This window comes from Pagrus major, chromosome 10 (genome assembly GCF_040436345.1).
Source record: "Pagrus major chromosome 10, Pma_NU_1.0".
NCBI lineage: Eukaryota > Metazoa > Chordata > Actinopteri > Spariformes > Sparidae > Pagrus > Pagrus major.
Window position 1 is genome coordinate 14,845,681 of NC_133224.1, and position 23,706 is coordinate 14,869,386.

The 23,706-nt window shown below is 39.9% G+C and overlaps 1 protein-coding gene across 1 annotated transcript; it reads left to right on the top strand.

Moving 5' to 3' along the window:
• The first annotated feature begins 6,327 nt into the window (after positions 1-6,327).
• Positions 6,328-23,467, top strand: arrb2b (arrestin, beta 2b). Its single transcript, XM_073475305.1, has 14 exons — positions 6,328-6,442; positions 11,543-11,573; positions 11,785-11,845; positions 13,491-13,535; positions 13,650-13,846; positions 15,907-16,034; positions 16,287-16,422; positions 16,505-16,589; positions 17,255-17,327; positions 17,633-17,770; positions 17,899-17,982; positions 19,111-19,187; positions 19,270-19,324; positions 23,004-23,467. The coding sequence occupies exons 1-14, from the start codon at positions 6,420-6,422 to the stop codon at positions 23,101-23,103; spliced, it is 1,233 nt and encodes a 410-aa protein (XP_073331406.1). The 5' UTR covers positions 6,328-6,419; the 3' UTR covers positions 23,104-23,467.
• Positions 23,468-23,706: the final 239 nt, after the last annotated feature.

Here is a 23,706-nt window from a genome sequence, read left to right on the forward strand (position 1 = left end):
TTAGCCAACGCTGCCTCTGATTGGCTTGCCCTGGCAGCACTCAAATGCTTCACAGAGTGGGTGGGTCTTTGTGCCAAGGAAGGCATTGCTCATATGGCACAAGCACGTCATGGACAACTCTCCCGCTACCCCCGATGTGCCCCCGAACGCGCCAGCCCAACCATGGCCAAATTTGAGCATGTACATGTTGGATATAGATGCATCTAAAAACTTTAAGAGACTGCTCATGTGTCGTGTCAACAAGCGATTCTGCCCTGGCATCTAGTTCTAGGGCCTAAGTGTTAGTGCCTCTTAAGTTCCTGTGATGTTGACCAAAAATGTCAGCTTTTGTTCTTTAAAAAATAAAACTTGAGTTGAGAGGCATATTTCTGCTGGCATGTGAATTTTTTGTAGGCTATTATATTTTGTTTCATATACACCATATGTTGATTTATTTAACGCTGAGTTAAATGAGTATAATGAGTATAGGTAGTTGCTAAAGCTACTTTTTTAAGCAGTAGTTTTACAAACTACTGCCAGGCTGAACTACATGTAGTTTTACAAGCTACACTTGCAAAGTAGCTTCCCCAACACTGCTTGTCGGTGACTTGGAGTTTAGCAGGAAAAAGCATCCTTTACATGAAACCGGCGCTTCTCAACTCTGACTTGACCGTGGAGTATGCCACTCTTTTCTTGGAGACCTCAACGCTGTAGTTGGGAAAGATGTGTACTACTTATGCGGATGTTGTTGCATCTCGATCTGTTTTCCAAGTCGTCCATCTTGAGTTTGAGGGGATTGTTTTCTTTGGACAGGGCTATGCAGGTGGACTCAAGGGTTGCCAGTCTCATTTCCATATTGTTAAATGACGTCTCCATGTGTTGAATTGTCTTGCCGTGGCTTTGATAGTTGCTCGGTCAGCAGAAAGCTGGTCAGAAAGTTTGGCTGTGATGCTGTCCGCAATTGACTTGAGAAGTTTCTGCATGTTAGCCAGGGTTAGCAGCGTGTTGCTAATAGCATGCTGTTTGTTTTGGCTAGCTTCTGTACCGCCACTGGATTATTTTCCGAAGGTTGCTCTTCTGTATGTTTGTTTGGCTTTTTCGAAGGTTTTCCCATGTTACAGTTTTTCTTGATTGCTTTGATTCAGCAGTCAACTCAAACTCCACATTTTCAAAACAGTTAACACACAGGCCGAAACAGTGGCACTCATGGTCAAAATGATACATTTTGTTTGCAAAAGGCTCAAACCGTGCCAAAACATTTAAAATATGCAACAAAAGCAAATTTTGCCTTCAAACAACACAACTTGCAAACAAGTGTATGAGCTCTTCCAATCAACCATTACACAGTGGACAACAAAATACAAAATACAGCACTCAGTGCGAATCAGTGCACCATTGCTTGTCATTGTAGCCTATTACTGTCATAGCTTTCATGCCAGTGCCATTTGTTGTCAAATTTGCCTTCTTGCAAAGAACTGGATCCAGAATCAGAAATGCTTTGATGCAAATTTTATTGATTCCATTGATTCTTTTTTTCAAACTGTGGCTGAAAACTGAAATACTGTAAATATTACACAAAATACATGTAAACCAAAATAAAATCTATTAGAGTATAAGAAATTAAGAAAATAAAAATAAAATCTATTACAGTAAAGTATAAGAAATAGCCACTATTGATACTCAGTCTCTTCTGTCTTGACGATGGGGCCACATGGCCTCATCCACATCACATTCAATATCCTCTCTTGCAATGCACCGAGGGAAAAATCTTCTTCCATGCCTTATTCAACCTTGACATTCCTCTGCACCTATTTCTTGGGCAGCAGCAGTCATTGCATTCAGCAAGGGCATCTGCTCATAGGGACGGTGATCATAAACCTTCCACCTCCAAGCACTGAAGAACTCCTCTATGGGATTCAAAAATGGGGAATATGCTGGAGGGAACTGCATCATCATTCGAGGATGTACTGCAAACCACTCATTGACAAGGTGAGAGTGGTGGAACACCACATTGTCCCAGATAATGACGAAGAGTGGCATGCCAGGCCTCAACAGCCCTCTCTCCTCAGGTGGGATCAGCCTGTCATGAAGTGCATTCAGGAATGTTATGAGGCACTCGGTGTTGTATGGGCCAATAGTGGGGATATGGCATAGGACACCATCATTGGAAATGGCAGCACACATGGTTATGTTGGCGCCCCTCTGTCCTGGAACTGTGATAGTGGCCCTGTACCCAATGAGGTTCCTTCCACGTCTCAGCACTTTACAGAGATTGAAGCCGGCTTCATCAACATAAATGAAGACATGTGCCCCCTCAGCTTCAAGCTCCATCATTCTCTAAGTAAAAAAAGGCAAAATGACAATGAAAAGTGTCTGCAGTTGACTCTAACTGCATGATATGACAAGGCATTACAGTATACTGTAGTAATGTTTCCTTACCTCCACATATTGGCATCTGGCCTCCTTCACAACATCAGAGTTCCTTTGAAATGGAACTGTATAGCGCTGCTTCATGGCCAAATGGTTCCTTCTTAGGATGCGGTCAATGGTGGTCACGCTCACGTTGTTGATGTTCCTAAACATGCCCTGATCTGCGATCACTGCTGCCCTGATTTCACGCAGCGTTATGGCATTGTTTGCCACAACCATGTTTACAACGGCTGCCTCCTGCTCAGCACTAAAAATTCTTCCTCTACCACCAGAGAATGGTAGCCTTTGGATTCTATAAAGAATACATGTAATGGGAGTGAGGAAACAATTACATTAAGTATATCACTGAGGATATTTCTGTATATATTGTACAGCGACATTACCTGTTTTCCTGTCGAAAAATTCTGACAATGGATGCAACAGTGTTTCTGTTTAGAACAGGTTGGACTCTTTGTCTAGCCTCTCTAAGTGAAAGGCCATGATTGATAACGTGATCAATAACAGTTGCCCGAATTTCATCAGAAACCTGAGCCCTTCCAACTATACCTCCACCTCACACTCGGACTCCTCTTCCTCGGACCCCTCTACCTCTTACTCTCACTCTCATCTGCCTTAGACCTCTTCCATCCATGTTGGCAAAGAACAACACAGACGCTGCACCTTTTAAGGCCTGCAGACTGATTGCTAATTGAAGATTTGTGTGAAGGAGTGTCAAACAGACGGTGATGATGAAAACCGAGCGGATCCCAGTTTCTTTACAGTTTTTGCTGAATGCTTACACACATGTAGCAGACTTTGGCTCACTGTGTCATAACTTAACACACAGGTTGCGTAAGACACAGCACATGAAGACAAACTCCTAACTTATACGGCAAAATGAAACTCTTGAAACAAAACCTATAAAAATCCCATTTCAAAACTGTTTTTAGCATCAAAACGTTAAACACATGCACCTTTGAATTACTCTTTCCTAGCAGCAACAACACACAGATGTGCTTTATGCAAAACACAGCTGTATTCAGTACTTTGGATGGTTTTTGACTTTAAAAGACTCATACAGGTTTGTTTTTGTGAAAGATTGATCCACTACAGTTGATCTAGACACATGAAAACAAAATGGAAACGCTTCAGATTTTTTTTTTTTTTGTTTTTCAGGTTTTTGCAAAAGTAAGGTCTTTGACTCTGGCACTGTTCCTCTCGAATGGAACTCTATACAGCTGCTTCAGTGAAATGTTGTGCATTTTAAGGATGCGGGAGAGTGTAGATATGCTGATTGTGTTGATGTCAGCGAAGATGATTTGATCTGCGATGATCTGCTCTCTCAATTCACAAAGCCGGATTTCGTTATTTGCCAAATCAATGTTAACTATGGCCACCTCCTGTTCATCACTGAACATAATCTGCCTTCCACCCTGTGCAGGTCGTCTGGTAGTTCTGTAGAAAATGAACCATCATGCATTTTGTACTTTAAACCCATAGACCTTCAGTAATACAGCAATGTATTGTACTGTGCGTTTGAACAATGTGCAATACTGTAATTTCTTTGGTACAGTTTAGTGTGGAAACTTCAAAACATACCTGTTTTCCAGTCTGAAAGTTCTAATAATTGAGGCAACTGAGTAGCGACTTAGATTTGGCTGGACTCTCTGCCCCGCCTCCCTCATTGTAAGACCATGATTTATTACATGGTCCACCAAAGTGGCCCTCGTGTCATCAGATATTTGTCTCCTTCTGTTGCCTGTTCCCCTTCTTCGTCCTCTTCCTCTTCCTGCTACTGCTCTTACTCTCCCTCTTCCTCTTTCTGCCTCCATGTTTCCAAAGTTGGCACAAAGGAGCTGAGCTCACAACAGGTGTATTTGTAGTGCTATGGCTTAGACTGATTGGTCTACAATTAGATTTTAAATGTTTTCATGTGTGTGAGTCTGTGTGCTTTTCCAATTGTAGTTGTGTTTTGTTTTTTAAATAGATGTGTTTTCCCAATGATTGTATGAGATTTCCTTTTTGAACAATGTGTCTTATGTAAAAAACAGTGTGTAGTGTTTTGCAAGAAGTGTGTTGGAGAATTTCAAACACAGTGCAAAGCATATATATTGTGTTTGCAGGGTTGGTGCTTTTGTTTAGGGCATGGTCACCAAAGTTAGAGGTTGTGATGCTTTGGGCATAGCAACCACTTTTAGTGTTTGAGCATTAGGCAAAAACTGTAAGCAGGTCAAAGCAATCAAGAAAAACTGTAACTGGTCCTTCATACAAGTTTGCCTGAGGTAATGCACTAATAAATCCCATATGGTTCGGACTTAGACAGTATTTCAACAGAGCTCTCCCGGTGTGCAACCTACTCCGTCATTGATGATGGAGTAGGTCGACTCCGTCATTAGTCAATGACGGAGTCAAACCGGAAGCCTCGACTTGTAATCTTTTTTATGGACCTTTCTGTAATGTTGTGTTTTCTGTAATGTTGATGTGTTTTCTGTAATGTTGATGTGTTTTCTGTAATGTTGTGTTTTCTGTAATGTTGATGTGTTTTCTGTAATGTTGTGTTTTCTGTAATGTTGTGTTTTCTGTAATGTTGATGTGTTTTCTGTAATGTTGATGTGTTTTCTGTAATGTTGTGTTTTCTGTAATGTTGTGTTTTCTGTAATGTTGATGTGTTTTCTGTAATGTTGATGTGTTTTCTGTAATGTTGTGTTTTCTGTAATGTTGATGTGTTTTCTGTAATGTTGTGTTTTCTGTAATGTTGATGCGTTTTCTGTAATGTTGTGTTTTCTGTAATGTTGATGTGTTTTCTGTAATGTTGTGTTTTCTGTAATGTTGATGTGTTTTCTGTAATGTTGTGTTTTCTGTATTTTTGTGTTTTCTGTAATGTTGATGTGTTTTCTGTAATGTTGTGTTTTCTGTATTTTTGTGTTTTCTGTAATGTTGATGTGTTTTCTGTAATGTTGTGTTTTCTGTAATGTTGATGTGTTTTCTGTAATGTTGTGTTTTCTGTATTTTTGTGTTTTCTGTAATGTTGATGTGTTTTCTGTAATGTGTAAGATTAGCTATTTCTGTGTAATTATTATAGTTACTCTTAATGCCTGTCACTGGGTTGAATTCCAACGTATCTGGGTTGGATAAGTAATAAAACTAAAACTATTTTTATTGAGAAGTGCTGAGGATGAACTGAGCAGTATAACAGCCTGAGGAAAGAAGCTGCTTTGGAGTCTGGCGGTAAGGCACGTCCCTAAAAGAAAGTTTATTTTGTTTCACCATGATGATATAAGCTTACAGTTATTAATCTTATATAGCCACAAATAGAAAGAAAGAAAACTTGTATTAAAAGTATGTCACATTTTTTTCCCTTTCAAAACAAATGCATGCACTAGCCAGATCAAGATGTTAACACTGAGGGGGAGGAAACACTTCTGCTGTTGTCCACAGGGGCCACCAGAATTAACACCAAATGAAAGTTTGTAGGTGCTTTCATTATCTCACAACCCCTCAGATTCATGTGGTGGCCCTCTGAATGGGCCCCGTCGAGAATAATCACTGCATTTAAAGTTGTTTAAACTGGTTTAGATTCCAGCAGCTGCAACGGGTAAATGCAAATGAATGCATAATAATGTCATAGATAATAGTCACAGGGGACATTATTGGACAACCACTACTTTTTCTGCTGGTGACATGAAGCTTAAGTACTTTTTAGGGAATAGTTTTACAATGTGTTATCGGTGCTTTTACTTAAGTAATGGTTCTGAGTCCTTCTTTCAACACTGGGTGCCAGTACAAGTAGATGCTGTAACATGCAGTGAACCTTGTGATTTGTAGGTCTGCTCATGTTGTTTGGATGGTTGTGGTGTCCAGCAGGCTATAATGCGGAGGCGTGGTTTTTGTCCCTAAACTGCGGAAAAGGGTTGAATGATCCCAAAAGCTTGGGGCAACAGGAGCACCAGAGGACACTGCGTAATACTGCGGAGCAGCACAGACAACAGACCTGCATATATTAGCAACGCTGTTTCCACAGGACTGAAGACATGGGGGACAAAGCGGGGACCAGGTAAGAGAATCAGTCTGCTGTTTCATATGTGCTGTCAGAAAAGGGGAAAAGAAGACGGAGCCGAGGTCCCGTTAATTCGTGAGGAGAAAAAGATAACAGTCCAAGACTATTTGAACCCGTATTATTTAAAAATCTGTTTGACTAAACACATAAAATAGACCTTCTACACCTATTAAACACCGTTTAACAAGATTCACATGACTGTCGCTCTCCTCGGCGGAGTTTGAAGACTGGAAGTGTAAGTTTTCAGTTGATAGAAGACTTTACCGAATTAAAGAGGGAATGCCAAAAATAATGACAAGTTTAAAGTGTTGTGTTGCGATGTAGGCGATGAGCAGGCAGCGACACTGTCAACTTCTCGAAAGAGAAACGGAACTTCCTCATGTGAGACGGAGGCTGGTGGGGGTTTCACAAGAGCCCAGAGAGCAGCCACAGTCCGCACCGCTGTGTGTGTCTGACGTGGAGGATATTCAAGTTACATATTCAAGTTCAACTTTGTCAGACTCTGCAGGTGTTTGACACGTTGTCGCTCTTTTAAGAAATCCCGAAATTGCAGCAAATACTGTGCCGGTGTAGCTGCTTTTACTCAGTTTCACTGGGCTCCATGTAACATTCAGAATGAGGAGACAGGTTCCTCTTCTCCTGCAGCTCATTCAGCTCATTCAGTTTGTAGAGGCTGACTTATTTTTGAGGAAGACAGACATACATCTTGTATAAAAGTAGTGATGCAAAAGTCTCAAGTAGGCTATAAGAACAATGGCAAAAAGTAATGGTAGTTGATTATTTACAGGTTTTTGGAGGTGTCTTCCTATAAAGTGCCACAAGGGGGCGCCAAAGAGATAAATATTAAAATCCCAGGGCTTTAAAGAGTCGTTTCACCGAAACAACGGTCAGCGAGCAGCAACAATTTAATGAGCGTGCTACCTGAATGTTATATGTACATTGCTGGTAATGATAATGAATGATAATTAGCGTCATAGCTAAGCAAAGTTTTAGCTAAAATGCCGGTGACTGAACCCGAGTCAAATTATTTTTCAAATTCACACACTTTTACTTTTCACTTGTCCATGTTTTCATGTCCAGATAAAAGATAGGACTGCAACTAAAGCTTATTTCATTGTCAGTTAACCTGCCAATCATTTTCTTCAGGTAACACTTGTTGACTTCTTGCTTCGTCACAGAATTTGTCAGTATTATGAGAACGTGATGAGCATAAATGCATAAAAGCTTCTGTGCATGCTCATGCTCAACAATGGAAGTGAGCGTGTATACTATAGCATCAGTTCTATCAGAATCGGAGAGTATTTCTTTATTAAAAAAAGAGCAAAGAATGGAACTGAAGGCTTTTCTCATTGGAAAACACGTTTTCACTGTTTTCACTGAGTATAAGAGTTTGATTTACCACCGGGCTCCACTGGTAGCAGTCTTCTAATGTTAATCTGGTTGGTTAAAGTTAGCGTGATAGACAGTGATAGATGGTTCGATTACCTCCTAATTATTATTTTCAAAATGCCTTCCCTTTTCCAAACAGTTTCCAATTCCCAGATGGCTCTGCAACAAACACACTGGCACATCGGGTTACTTCAACACTACCAGCCATCCAAGTTAGACAAATCAAGGAGATATCTTGTAAAGTTAGTCTGTTTTGTACATAATTCCCCTTTTTGTGACTTACTCTGCGGACAAGATGCATACGATGATGTTTGTAGATGTTGTCCTCCATCACTTACATTGAAAGTGCGAGGGATCTTTTAATCACCAGTATGAACAGGTGTAATAACTACAGCAGGCACAACCTGATTCAATGTTTATATGGGTACCTGACTATTGTTTAAGTTGTTTTTAAAGCAGACAACATAAATCACACATAAATTACATGGAAATCTTGAGCACATTGATAATAGTTGATTTGTATTGAGGATTGCACTAGATGAATACTCAATGCTTCTCATTCTTGCCATTAGAAATAAAGTCCAGGGATTATGTTTTGTCTGAAGATCCAAGTTCAGAAATGGACTTGTTAAGGTTGGCAGAAAAAATTTTTGTAAATGCAACATTGGTTTCAACTCCACGTGGTCAAAGTTGTCATCTTCACAGCCAGGGGCTTCCTAATGCTATACAAATTAACTACTAGGACTTAGAGAAGAATAATGATACTTGGAAATACATTGCATGGAAAATGAACTGCCCAATCAGAACTGTTTATGTAAATTACTGTCTGAACATTAAACTTGCTTGCAAAAGTCTTGAATTCCAACTGTGACTGGAGCAGCACTCTACAGCTGTTAGTTTTGTGAAACTGTACTGTGAAATAATTTTACACTGTAACGTTTTATGAAGATTAGATGTTTTTTTGCCCTTAATGGATATGGGATTGACAGGAAGGGGTTCACATGTCCTGTGTTAAGGAAGTAAAAGGACATTTTTGTTGATAATCAGGATGTGAGTTCTGTTCTTTGGCCATGTTTTCTTTCCTCAGAATGTAAAAGACAGCACATTCCTGCACAGGGACATGCTAAGGTTCCTAAAACTGCTGTGGTGTGCATAAACTTGGTAAAGCTGACTTGACAGCATCTCTGCTTGTAGACCAGTGCATTTCCAACAACCTTTCTCTACAATGAAGTTGTGTGCTGTTGTGGTCACACACACAGAATCCGAAGGTTAGCAGATTGATCACAATGGCAACAGAATAATTCCTGGCGTACACATTACTGGAATGCACTGGCCACATTTCCTGGAATACACTTCAGCCTCTTCCTGTTTAGCTTCGGTGACTCTGTTCTTCTCTTGCTGCTTTGCTTATGACCAACTTTTAGTCTCAGTCGTACCCCGATTATTAGCAGTTCTCCATAATAACCAAATTATAGAGATTGTAATTGATTGTAGTTAATTAAGCTATTAATGCTCACTGTGTGTGAGACAAGAGCAAAGAATATTTCTAAGTCCACACCACCCATCTCCCATGGTGTGTTAGCTGAATGGAAAGAAACTTGACAAGATCTAATTGGATTTTCTCTGTAAAGTAAATTCTCTGTAAAATGTAAAGCTAAACCTTAGTGCAATACTAATTATAAGAGTAAAACTACTACTCCAGTGCTTGCTCATTGGGGAATGTCGAGTCTCTGTAAATAAATGAATGAATAAATAAATAAATAAAAACCTTGAGTATGGACCTGCTCCAATTGAAAAGTGTCACGAGATAACCTTTTTTGTTATTTGGCACTTTATGAATAAAATTGACTTGACTTGACAATAGTAGACAAGATTTATAGACTTCAACTGCTAACATACTTGATTTTAAGAACGTGTAGTCCTGATTTGAGTGACATTGTTCACATACTCATCTGTGTATTTTGTGTGTACCTCAAGGATCAAAAACTTCAAATTTTCCAAGATTTAGACACTGGAGGAAGTTACTATATTGTTAAAGGGGTTTAACCTTTTCTGGAAATACGCGTATTCACTTGCTTTTTGAGCGAGAGGCCCAGTCCCAATGCCCACACATTCAGACTCACAGACTTTGAGGCAGTTCCTGATATGTCCACAAGGGCACTGTCAACTCATGAGGGCCGCCTCACAGACTTTGAGCCCTTTATGCCCACTATCTGTAAATCCGCATTTCTGCAGACTTTGCCAGAGGGAAATACCTCCAGGTCATAGTGTTGTAACGTTAAATCTGGGGTTACCATGGGTTATAAGGAAAACATAAAAAACAATGATAATCCAGATGATAGCACTCTTGAATATCTGATTAATTTAATTATTTTAAATATATACATTTTGTTTGTATTAATCAAAGTTTTCTTAATCAAAACCTAAGATCTGGCGTTTTTTCTAAAAGAACTGTTTCTCTACTTAAACCACTCAGTCTATCAATCAACAAAAAAGTAATAAACTTTTGAAACATTATGGATTTGTTTCTGAAACCTCTGAATGAATATGATTCTATTTGTGTTTATGTGTACTCCTATTTTTTGCTTTTATCATATATTTTAAAATGTAAACTAAAAGGTCCCAAACCCCACAAGGCAAAGTGGAATGTTCCAAATATGACATCAGAGATGCTTTCATCACACATTCTGCTGCTGCTGCTGCTGGATATCAGTTTGATATGATGTAGCTCCACTTTTGATGCCTTCCTTAAACTGTACCTCTTAGGCATTCACTTCCTCTGTTGCTAAGGATGCACTTCAAGCTATTGATTGCAGAAACCAACCGGCAAAGATAAACTAGACCCATATATCTTTTAAAGCACTGTGCCCCGTGTATTGCTGAACAAATTACATATCCATTTAATCTCTCCATTTCTACTGGAGTTATCCATCAGGTCTGGAAATCTGCACATTTTACATCTTACTGCAGAAAGGTGGCGATTAAAATGACCAACTATTGGCCAAACTGCCCTGTCCACTGAAGACTTTGGCTGGAAGCTAGAAAGAGCAGGATGTCCAAGGCATGGAAGCAGGGCTGAGAGACTGCAGGCTAGGCAGACACAGGGTCACGACAGTACCGCAAACATGTGTTTTCTTTTTACTAATTGGTAAACATATATGCAGATATTGATGGCAGATTCTATGATAAGTTGATATAAGCTTCCACTCAAAGATGGAAAATGGATGAATAGATAAATGCTTGCAATTATATAAATAAGTCACAGGCTGGGCTCATTAATGTAATGTCAATGTAGACGACAAGCCGAGCTTACAAAGGGGAAATCTTTAAAGTGGTGTTACAGCCCCCCTGGTGACAAGAGACTAATGTGAGATCTGAAAGACCAAACAAGCTGGAATCAAAGCTGGAATCCTGTTGTTGCATGCTACAGTACATTGCTCAGACCTTCTATTTTTTAAACTACAGGTGTTGCTTACATTGCTTGAATAATATTGGGGAACATTTTTTTATTTTTTATTTTACTCTTTTACCGTAATACTGCATTGAATTTGTGTAGCTAAGAGTACATTTCCGATCTAACAGGTCGTGAACTGCCAGATTTCAGTAGCCTGCTTCAGCTGGGGTCAATAATACGATGGCAATAATGAAAGAATCCCAGTTTCACATACACTCTCTGTTAACAAGAGATGCTCTCTCCCTCTTTCACAGAGTCTTTAAGAAGTCCAGCCCCAACTGCAAGGTAGGATATGTGCTTGTGTGTGTGTGTGTGTGTGTGTGTGTGTGTGTGTGTGTGTGTGTGTGTATGTGTGTGTGTGTGTGTGTGTGTGTGTGTGTGTGTGTGTAAGGAGGGGTTTATATCATTATTCCTTCCTCCACCCAGGTCTCCTGTTGTGGATTAGCATAGTCACTCCATTATACATCCATTCTTTCTGCCTGTCTCCTTTCAACAGCTCACAGTTTATCTGGGGAAGCGAGACTTTGTTGATCACTTAAACTATGTAGATCCAGTAGGTAAGTATAAACACAAACACATCTGCGCACGCACAAACACACACACACAAACACACACACAAAATTCAGTGCAGTGTTTCAGTCCTAGAGTTTTAGAAGGACTGAGGTCATGAGTCCCATATTGTATTTATTCAGTTAACTCTGAAACATGGATTTCTAAATGCTGTTTACTGTAACAGACCTTTCCACACTAAACATCTATAATAACATTTTGGTGGTGGAATACTGATTTTTTTTAACTTGTAGTCACATTTAAATATATTGAGTTTAAAATACTGAATGCAGCATATACAATTCACATGATGCATTATTATGATTATTATTATGATTATGATTATTGTTATTATTATTATTATTTAATTTGGATTACTTTAAGAAGTTTCTTCCAGATTGCTAAATGACCCAATTTCCCAGAAAAAAGACATATGACATGACCTCAGTGAGCTCAAACCTGAACCAGATAGATATCTGTTATGTCCTCTGCTACATTTTCACAATCTTTTTAAACTCCTTTAATCACTTCCCCTTTGTATTTGTACAGAAGAGGATCAGGGCCACTGTAAAAACTCAAAAGACTTTAAACGCAGAACTTATTTTTTAAAGTGGCCGTTATCCTATTCTGTACATGTGATGCATTTGTAGGGATATTTTATCTTAAATATTTTATATTTGAAGTTTTTTTTGCAGTATCAGTAGGTATTTCCTGTTCTAACTGTCAAGGTGACTTAAAGTGAAGTTTTGAAATGTAATCTAAATTAGGCACCAATCATTTGGGCTGAATGTCATGCACCAATTACAGTACAAATGGAAAGATCTATCTTACAAACCTACATTCACATCAAACTAGCATAAAGTCTACAACACTTCAGTGTAACCCAGCTTATGGCTTTACCACATGAGAAATACACAAGGCCAAGTGAAGCAGAACAAGACAGGTAATGCAGATAGTGGGCATAACAGTAGTATTGAACAAGAACAAGAGTAAAAGGCATTGACAGAAAGGTGAGATAGAAATAAACAATGCTGTTGAGTCCAAAAAACAAAACCCTGATATATTGTAAAGATGGAATCCTCAGAAAACAAAAGAGGAGTGTATGAGATCAACATAAAGACAAGAGACTCTACAGTTAACCATCATCATTAAGAATACTTGCTACACAAATCGGAGTTAGAAGCCCTTTAAAGATGCTTGAATCGTTGAGGAGCATGAATGTTTAATCCAGACAGCGATTGACAACAGTGGCATGACCTTTACAATGCACTTGTTACAACCAGGGCCAAGGGGGGAACCCCGGCACAACATATTTTAAAGGTTTTGTGTAAAAACACATCTAAACACAAACAGACATGCTGGCAGTCTGGCTTCGAGGCAGGAACCAATCAGCTCCCTCAGACAACCTACTCACATGGCAAGACAGAGGGACTACATCAGAGGAAATTAAAGAACGTACATAAAAATGTTCATATGGCCTCCGGGGTCAGAACACAATCATAAAATGAATCGCACTGTTGGTCCAAACCCAGGCTCTGTCAGCTCCTCAGTGATGTGTTTGGTTTAGAAATGCAGCCTCTTAACTGTGCAAGTATTATACACATAGCAGAAAATCTGTGTGTGTGTGTGTGTGCGTGTGTGTGTGTTCTCTAGATGGAGTGCTTCTTGTAGACCCAGAGTATCTGAAAGATCGAAAAGGTAAAAAAAACCTTGTGGTTATAAAGTAAGTAGATGAACTACAGTAACAGTCTGTCATATTTGATGACTGAACTATCAATTGACAATCTAATCAATGTTTTCTTCCATCCGCAGTGTTTGTAACTCTTACTTGTGCATTTTATTACGGTCGGGAGGACCTGGATGTATTGGGCCTTTCCTTCCGTAAGGATCTGTACGTCAGCACCGTCCAGGTCTTCCCTCCTCTGCAGGAAGAAAAGAAGCCTCTTACTCATCTGCAGGAGAGGCTGCTGAAGAAGCTGGGTCAGCATGCCTACCCCATCAACTTCACTGTAAGACCTTAGTAACCTTAGACCAGCAGACCTCGCCCTTTATGTCATCATGACCATTAAAACTAATCTACTGTAAACTGATGTTACAGCCAATTAGACTTATTCAGGAAGACATGGTGTTGCTCTGGTTAGAGTTTGCACAGATGACAAAAAAAAGTGAATTGTGAATGGTCGTTTGTATTGTGGCCAATGATGGTGGTGTCATCTGCATACTTCACAATAGAGTTCTCTCCATGTCTGGGATTGCAGTCGTGGGTGTACAGTCTGAACAGGAGGGGGTTGGGCACACAGCGCTGGGGGGCTCCGGTGTTCAACACTGTGGAGTGGAGGAGGTTTGACTGCCAATCTGACCTCTCTGGGGTCTGTTTGTGAGGAAGTCCATTATGTAATTGCAGAGTGTTGTACTTAAGTTCATAGTGTCAAGTTGTCCAATTAGTTTCATGGGGGAGATTGTGATAAAGCCTGAGCTGGATTCAACAAACAGCATCCTGATGTAGCTGTTGTTATTATCAAGGTGTGTGAAGACTGACTGGTGGGCAGTGGATATGGCATCCTCTGTGTATCTTGGTTCTGAATGGACACTGGTGAGAGTCCAGGCTGGCAGGAATGGTGCCTTTGATGTGCTGGAGAACTACTTTCTCAAAGCACACAGAATGGCAGTGAGTGCCACAGGAGGTAGTCATGTAAGCCCTTTTCACACAGAGACTCTGCATTATTGCTGCAGCGAAGGCTCGCCTTTTCTCTGCCCTTGTTTGTTCACACTAAACCAAGGAGCGCCGGTGTGACGGTGCACATCATGACTGTTTGTGATCATATGGATGCTGTTATAATGTGTCGTGATTGAGATCCTGACCCACCATGCATCCTGGAAAGTGTCAAAGTTATGTTTTTCACTCTAAATGACATAATTACATAATTACATAACCACCATCCGTAAACAGCAGATGCTGTCTGGCTTTCACTCGCGGGGAAGGATGCTGTTGTCTGGGGGAAAGTTCACTGAAGCCTCGGTCAGGAGGGCTGACCGTCGCAAGAATTTTTTTTCGATACAAGTTCCCAGAGACAGTTACTACAACAACACACAAAGACATGTGAGTTAAAGTTATTTGCTCTGAATTGCATAACATAATCATGGCCATTCAACTGTGGGAGCCATCTGGCTCTGCTGCCGGGGCAGAAATGTGACGAAGAGTCAGTAGGACAGACAGGATGACAGACACTTTTCCAGGTATAACTGCGGTATTTTTTTCCTCATATGAGTTGCCAAAGACACTACCCGTTACCACATTACTGTTGTTTGGTCCTGTAACGTTGCTTTGTGGGACATTTCTCTTTTATTTGATGAGTGAAGGATCTGTTTAGCTGTCAGACTGTGAACACAATCAGACCGCACACCCCTGATCTGCGCCTCCGGATTGAATTTCCTGCCACATATTTTTAGTGCTGATGGTGTTGAGGCCTCTCTCCAGTCTCTGCTGATGTTTCGTCTGTGCTTCCATGATACCAGCTTTCAGTCCTGCTCTCATGGTTTTGTATGCTTCCTTGTCACCTGAACAAAAGGCAGCTTTTTTGGCTCTGGATAGAGCCCTCACATCTCCTTCATTTCATTCAGTCCATGGATGATGCAGACCATTCAGCTCTGGTCCAGCCAATCACTCAGCCCTCTGGCAGTACTTTAGCACTATGGCACCACGTATGTGTTTCAGGAATAACATTAGCATTGGCTGCATCTTGCTGAGATAAAGTCTACATCTCTCCCAGATGACTGAACACATTCACCTTCTTCTTCTGCATGATTTGAGAACAACTTACCAGCTGACAAGGTGGAAAAGGCCCAGGAAAGCTGCCCATGAGTAATATTCAGGGCTGACTTGTGCATATTTCTCAAAAGGATTCATTTGAGAAATGAATCCTTTTGAGAAATGTGTTTTTCATATTTTTAAGAGCACTGTTTCAAGATCTCACAGTTTAACTGCCAACCACTGCTTTGCCTGTAATTGTTGTGTAAATGACAATTAAGACCTTAGATTCTACTTTGTTTTTATGTTTGGGTGCGTTAGATTCCCCAGAATCTGCCTTGTTCAGTGACCCTTCAGCCAGGCGCAGAGGACACTGGGAAGGCATGTGGTGTGGACTATGAGCTTCAAGCATTCTGTGCCAAGACTGTGGAGGAGAAGATCCACCAAAGGTTCAACACATGCAAACACCTTCAGACTTCAACTCAACTCATGCTCCTAGATATACAGTGTGGTTTTCTTAAAAACTAGACTAGACATATTCTTTTAAACCAGTTAATATGTTGTATACCAGTTTAGAATACACAGTTCTCTCTGTACTGCAGTCACTGTCACTGGTAACTGTTTTGTTGGCTTGTGGAAGGTGTAGATATGTTATTTCCATAAATGTACATTTATATGAACCTAACCTGCTGTGTATGTAGGAACTCTGTGCATCTGGTGATCAGGAAGGTTCAGTATGCCCCAGAGAAGCAAGGTCCACAGCCAATGGTGGAAACCAGCCGCAGTTTCCTGATGTCTGACAGATCTCTGCACCTAGAGGCCTCACTGGATAAGGAGGTAACAGTCACACACTTTGATATGCTATCTATATATATGATGACTGGGATCTACATGCTGCTAAGTCACTGTCTCTCTCTAGCTATACTACCATGGTGAGCCCATAAGTGTCAATGTCCAGGTCACCAACAACTCCACCAAGACTGTCAAGAGGGTGAAGATATCTGGTAACTGCGCCTGTCCTTACAGATTAACCACTTTTACACAGCCTGTTCAAGGGAGGAATGCTGCACTGTTATTCCACTGTGCCTTTCTATGTAAAATGTATGAACATGGAATGGAGGAAATGGATTAGAATGTTGTTCTGCCATTAAACTGGCAGTGGAGGTAGAGACAGAGCCACAGAGACATCCGTGTTAAAAGGGTTGGGCAGGAGATGGCAGGACAGGGTACACGTTGTTACACAAGCTGTAGTCGTCAAACCTCTTTTGCTTCCAGGAACCTCTTTTTTTTTTGTGAACTCATAAGAGCCAATTAAGAGTCAATTGAATTAGAATACAGCAATGGCTTTCACACAGTTAAATTGTGTCATATTCTGATGCATGTCTATTCATGTAGTTATGGTATGGGTGATTGGAGCAGCCAAAACTTTCAGCAATGTATTTCAGCAATTATTTCCTACATTTTCTATACCATATTGCCCATGCTAGGTTTACTGAGAAGCACCAGCAGTTTTTCCAATGCCAGTGTGACTTTTTCACATATAAATGTTTCCTTTTTCAGTTCAGGTTTTTTTCAATGCCAAATGTTATTTACAGCCACTGTTCTTACCTCAGAGATTCAGAGCTGACCTAAAGGAATAACTCATGTGATTCTCCACTCCTTCTCTCAGTTCGTCAGTATGCTGATATCTGTCTGTTCTCCACGGCTCAGTATAAGTGTCCGGTTGCCCAGGTTGAAGCAGAGTAAGTTCCTCTTCTGTAATTGTATCCTCCTTTTCACTTATGCTTCATTCAAGGTATCAAGTTGTAGCACTTTCATGCTACACACATAGAACATATCATTCTAGAGTAGGATAAAATATAAGATAATTTATATACAGTACATACATCTATAAACATGTTTAGACCTAGGAAATAATTCTGTATGCATGTTTTTATATGCATCTGGGGGAATGTGAAAGAACAGATGGATCACTCTTTAACTTCCTCATTTTCTCTTCCTGTTTTGATCCTCTCTCCCTGACCTCTACCTCCACCCCCAACCTCAGTGACCACGTTTCTCCCAGCTCCACCTCCTGCCATGTCTACACTCTGACCCCAGTTCTGGGCACCAACAGGGAAAAGAGAGGTCTGGCCCTGGATGGAAGGCTAAAGCATGAAGACACCAATCTGGCCTCCAGCACCATGTACACACATTATATACATCTGTCAGAAAAGGACTTACTGTTTATGCGAACAAGCGCACACACTCCTGGATATGTACACTGATGAACTTCTCTCATACCTGTTTGCATATGACCTGTGTGTATTGCAGAGTAAAAGAAGGAACCAACAAGGAGATGATGGGCATCCTGGTTTCCTACAGAGTCAAAGTCAAACTGGTGGTGTCTCTTGGAGGGTAGGGGAACATACTCCAGCTTTTCACAGCAACAGTTTTTTACTCTCTCTTTCTATGTAAAGATATAATAAAAGATGTATTCCAAAGAAGTCACCATCTGCAGAAACATGGGGGGCTGAGGTTTATCAGGGACCAGATGCATAAACTCTGAACTGTGATTTTATGAAGAACCATTTCTGTCTGAATTTATGAATGCACCCATATTTATATATAGAGAGCAGGCTAATAGTTACTTTTAATCATGACCCATAATCGTGTGGTTAATTCCATAACATACCTGAGCTGGATGAGGAAACCAAACATGAATTATAAGTTGGCAGTCTGTGCATGCCTCCGGTTGTATGTATATAATGCACTCTCACTCGATGTTTGGAAAGATTGCTCGTGTTTCTGACTTTTGTGGCATTGAGCATTGTCCACATTGACTCACGTTAAGATTAACCAGACTGCAGAGCTCATTGTGATCAGGGCAGGGTCTCTGTCTTTGTCTGCATGCAGGCTGTGCGAACTGCCCCGCCACTCGCACATCACACATTGAGAGTAGCAAAATACATGAACATCAAAATATAGACAGCACCCACACCCCCAACTATTGCTCCTGGACCGGCTGAACCCCCTGTGTTTCCCTCCATTTCCCCCACTGACCGTGATATATTTTTAAACGACATCGTAAAATCGCACATTATGTACATGTACATGAGGGCCTTAAATCTTTCAAATCCTCCTCTGTGACCAATATAAGGCACCTATTTTAAAGGAGTTAAACCTACATAATTAAAAATGAGCTCCTGTAACACACTTTGACGTGCAAAATCAAAAGAGTTTGGGGGTACTACTACATATGTGAATAAAACTGTATAAAGTTGTCTCCAGAGGGAGCTGTGTGCAGTCTGATAGATACCCTCAATTGTCGTCAGTTGAGTCAGTGTCAGTTGGGACTGAAGAATGCAGGCACCAGGTTTTGATGAGGAAGAGACATGTAGTGTAAAAAAGATGGTGATCAGTGGAGTTCTCTTTGTACTTTTTTTCTCTGTTTTTCTCTTAATATCTTAATAAGGATATTCAGATAGCCTAGTTAATTGCATATCTTTTGTGTGTGTGTGTGTGTGTGTGTTTGTGTGTGTGTAGGGATGTAGCAGTGGAACTTCCTTTTATCCTGATGCATCCCAAACCAACACACCAGCCCAGCTCCCAATCACAGTCAAGTAGGACACACACCTCAGAAAAGTTAGCAGTGGACCTGTGTGAGCTGCGAGTGTAATTTAATTACATGTTCTTGTTTTGTAGTTGCTCCAGAGACTGATGTTCCTGTGGCTGCAAACCTCATAGAGTTTGACATGAAGTAAGTATGTGTGTATCAGAATCAGAATCAGAATTGTCTTTATTGGCCAAGTGTGTGCACACATACAAGGAATTTGACTTGATTGATCTTATTTTGTTTTCAGTGTACTACTCTGAACAGACATACAGCTAGGGACATGGACAGCAACAAAAAAATTAAGAATGGTTAAAAAAGTAGAGTAGAAATTGTGAATGTTCAGAGTGCAACGTACCATAGCATGTTAAAAGAAAGTAGTTGTGTGTACAGTATCGTAAAAAACAAGACATTATAAGTCTGTATTCAAGTCAACCGTTCTATATGTTGTCAACAGTACAAGTAGTGGAAAGAAATGAAGGATAGTGTGAAAAGAAAGGTTATATTTCTCTAAGCCATTTATTTACCATATTTTTATTCCCAGACTCCTGGATGTGACTTGAGTCCTTTGATCATTCAGTAACGTAATTTAGTGACACAACAAAGGGTTTGGATTAGAGAAATGTCATATGTAACTGAATTAGAGATGGAGAGATGGAACCAGATAAGGCTATTTTTTTTATCAAAGGTTATGTTCTACAACGAGTTAAGCCAAATGTAAGTTGGAACTACCAACATAAATCTTCTTTTTCAGTGAGCTCCATCCAATTGACATGTATAAATTACAGTGACGAGTAACCCAGTATTCAAAATGAAACACAGAGATGAATAATAGATAGCATGTATGGATATATAAGGTTTGAGCCTAAGCTAATACAGATGTGTTCTTGTTGCAAAGGGAAAATATTTCTTGAATCAAAAATAAAATGTAAAATGTATTTGGGGCAATGTTTTCATGCTCCTGCTTTGTTTGGATCCCACAACAAATCTGCACTGACACAAGCATGTGGGCAATGTGATGTACCAGTGGTTTCATGCTATATTCATTCAAGAAGCAAAATCAGGGAAGAGGACTGCATGCCAGAAAACATGACTGTGAATGTTGCAGTGTTTAAAATATTTTAAGAATTAGCTTTGCAAGTGTTTTATGAGAAAGAACATTTATTCAATATGTTTCTCAGACCTAAAGAATCATATAATGTGTCTTGGTAAGTGACACTCAATGTAAGTTTGTCTACAAAAAAACTTCACAAGGTACCTTTAATTTCTCATTCAGACATTACTCCAGAGTTACAGTGTAAACAGTTACTAACGGTTTACCAGTTCAAATACGCACCACTATATACAATATGTAGATATTGGGGAACAAGATGTTAAGTTGTGGATCAAGAGGGTTCCAATTCGAGAAATTGAATTCACCATACTATGGACACTTAGTATGGTGCTTGGTATGGACACTCGGTATGGTGCTTGGCATGGACACTCGGTATGGTGCTTGGCATGGACACTTAGTATGGTGCTTGGTATGGACACTCGGTATGGTGCTTGGTATGGACACTTTGCCATTGCCAGACAGATTTCGACCACCCCGGATTACAATTTCTTGTGTAACCTCATGTAACCTTGTTACATCCGTATAACTGGCCTTGCTCTGTCCTCTTGCCCACGTTTTACATTCCACATTTGTTGATAACACAAACTATCTTTGAAATTAAGTACTTGCAAAATATGAATTAATTAATTCCCTGGATATTCTCTACCACAGCAACCAGAGCACTTCAGCCTCCAAAATGCTGTAAAGCACTCACATTAAATAGCTTTTCTAACTCGAGGAAAGTTATACCATTAAAGCATTTCTATGACTTAAGAAAACATAATAGAAAGTCATAATTGTCATAATTGAACTTGTCTGCAGTTACAGACTTTTATAATCGTGCACTCTGGGGAAAATGATTTTTGGGCTGCATGGTAATTTTTCACTGCAATACCACGAGTGTCCACTGGGCAAAATTGGAAGCAAGGCTGAGTGGCTCTGCCATATCCAGGACTATAATACATTCATGTTCTGACGATGTAATAAAAAACTGTTTGCTGAAACAACCTATGATGAGGTAATAGACAACAGATTTCGCCGATTTAGTTTGTAAGAGCAACAGCCAATTGAGAAACACTGCTGGCCGCACCAATCTTGTAACTTCATCATTCAGCTACTTAGTCACAGTCAGCTACAGTTGTAGCGCCGACCCTGGGCACCAGCCAAAAATAAAAATGGAAAAAGTGCTGATATAGAACTTTGTGTTACAGTTTTTGTAAACTGTGGGACCTTTTAACATAAACAGATCCTGCGTAGCACATCTTTACTGAAACCTATTTACCTTCACTTCTGTAGTGATACGTTGTTTTTTTTGTTTGTTATTTAAGTTTTTATTTATTTGTTTAAACATATAAACAGACAGTGTTCCTTTTAGTTCGGCCCATGGTAAATTTTCATATTTAAAACAACCAATATAAACATTCAACAATTATATTGACATCAATGCAGTCAGTCAAATCATCAGTGTCATAACAGCATTACAAGTGAGAAAGCGGTCCCATGACCTCCTGAAGTTATCCACATCATCATTGATTCTAGCTAACGTGTTCATATGATACAGCCTCCAACATTAATTCCATCCATTTTTTAAGATGTGGAAAGGATGTACTTTTCCAAACCCTGAGAATTATTAGGGCAGCTGTAACAACCCCTATCTTTATCAATGCAAGGTCATACTTTGATATACTGGGCAATTCTGTTTGATCCCCTGGATGGGTTAATACATTTACATTCCAAAATAGCACATTCCAAAATAGCATGTATGAATGTTCCTGTCTCTTCCTGACATTTCCAGCATAAGTTATTAGCCAACAAGCCCATTCTGTGAAGTTTAGATGGGGTAAAATAAAACCTATGTATTAATCTGTACTGAGTAAATTTCCCTTTAGCCTCCTTTATATATTTCCCAGTATTTGCTAATATTCTTAGCCAGATTTCATCGTTCAGCTCACATCCTAGGCCTTTCTGCCAGACAAATCTCAGATTTTTACATATATTTTTCTGTAACCCATTAAAGATCTTGTAAAACACAGCTGCCCTGCGTGCTATACCAGGTAGTTCCAGAAATTCCATCACTGGATTATTGTCTTGAATGAATTGACCCTTAGTTATACTGTCCCGGATTGGTAAGAACTTCCAAAAATTACCTTTACTTTCCAAATCATATTCTTTCTTAAGTTCAGAAAAGGAAATAAACGCTCCATCAGAATATAGATCATTTATGTTACATATACCTTTCATAAGCCATTGATTCCAGTAAACAGTCTTCTTCCCAATCTGTATGGCAGGGTTGTGCCATATAGAGGCATATGATTGTCTTAAGTGTGACACACCACACATCCTGTGTACTTCTCTCCATACGGCCTTAGAATGAGCCAATACTGGGTTTGAAGAATAATCATGTCCATTAGTAGTTGAACCATGTGAGAGAACATCCAAAGGTTTGTAGGGGCTTACCAGTTCCCGCGCAATTTTGATCCAGCTCAGCTCCGGGTCAGTTCCCTCCCAATGCTTAGTCAATCTGGACATTTCAAACCATAGATTATATAGTCTAACATTGGGTAGAGCCATTCCTCCTATGTCCCTTGGTGACCACATTTTCTTGATATTAGTCCTTGGTCTCTTCTTGTCCCATAAAAAGTATTTCATAATTCTGTCAAATTGCTTAAAGAGCTGTGGTGTGATACGTTGATTTTAATCCAGGTAGCTGATGAAATTCTTTCTCTCTCTCAGTACTCCCTCCCAGGTTGATGACTTTGTGTTTGAAGACTTTGCTCGCCTGCGGTTAACAGGGATGAAGGATGACAAGGATGAGTGTGATCCCTTCTGTTAGCTCCTCCTCCTTCGCCAGCAGGGTTACTTGTCTGAGTGGGAGGTTACAGGCAACTCAACCCCAGAGCCCAAGAAGAAGATGAAGAGAAAGCCAGACTTATGAAAACAGCCTCCTGAGTCTTGCCACATGCTTTTAATTGTACCGTGTGGGCTTTAAGTGATTGTGTCTCTTGTTAAAGAAGCAGTCTGCAAACAGCAGATGGTAAGTGGATCAGGCCACTTTAGAGTTTAGCTAAGTGAGCTTACTGTAAGTTGTTTTTGGTGATTTTTTTATTCTGCTGATATCAGTATTATACATGCTGCTGTGATTCAGAATTTATACTTCTAGCAAGGAATAAAAAAGATATTTTTATATTGACAATAAATCAGTTGTTATCTTCAGGTATCAGTGAAACAGTGAAGAGCAATAACACACAAACATTGATTTCCACTTATGGGTCATTCCATGCCAACTCACCCAAAATCCAGAACTTTTCCGAGTTCATGTCATGGATTTTCCTTGAAAAAAATCATGTTGAAACTTCTATTAAATTCATAGCACCTTGTAAATCCTTTTAGCTGTACTCCAAATAGCCTGCTTTGTAGGTTCCTAATTTTTGAAGTG

Coding starts and splice junctions, on each gene's coding strand:
- arrb2b (XM_073475305.1), top strand. CDS start 6,420: ATGGGGGACAAAGCGGGGACCAG. Junction 13,847..15,906: donor CCTACCCCATCAACTTCACT/GTAAGACCTTAG, acceptor TGGGTGCGTTAG/ATTCCCCAGAATCTGCCTTG. Junction 17,328..17,632: donor GTTGCCCAGGTTGAAGCAGA/GTAAGTTCCTCT, acceptor CCCCAACCTCAG/TGACCACGTTTCTCCCAGCT.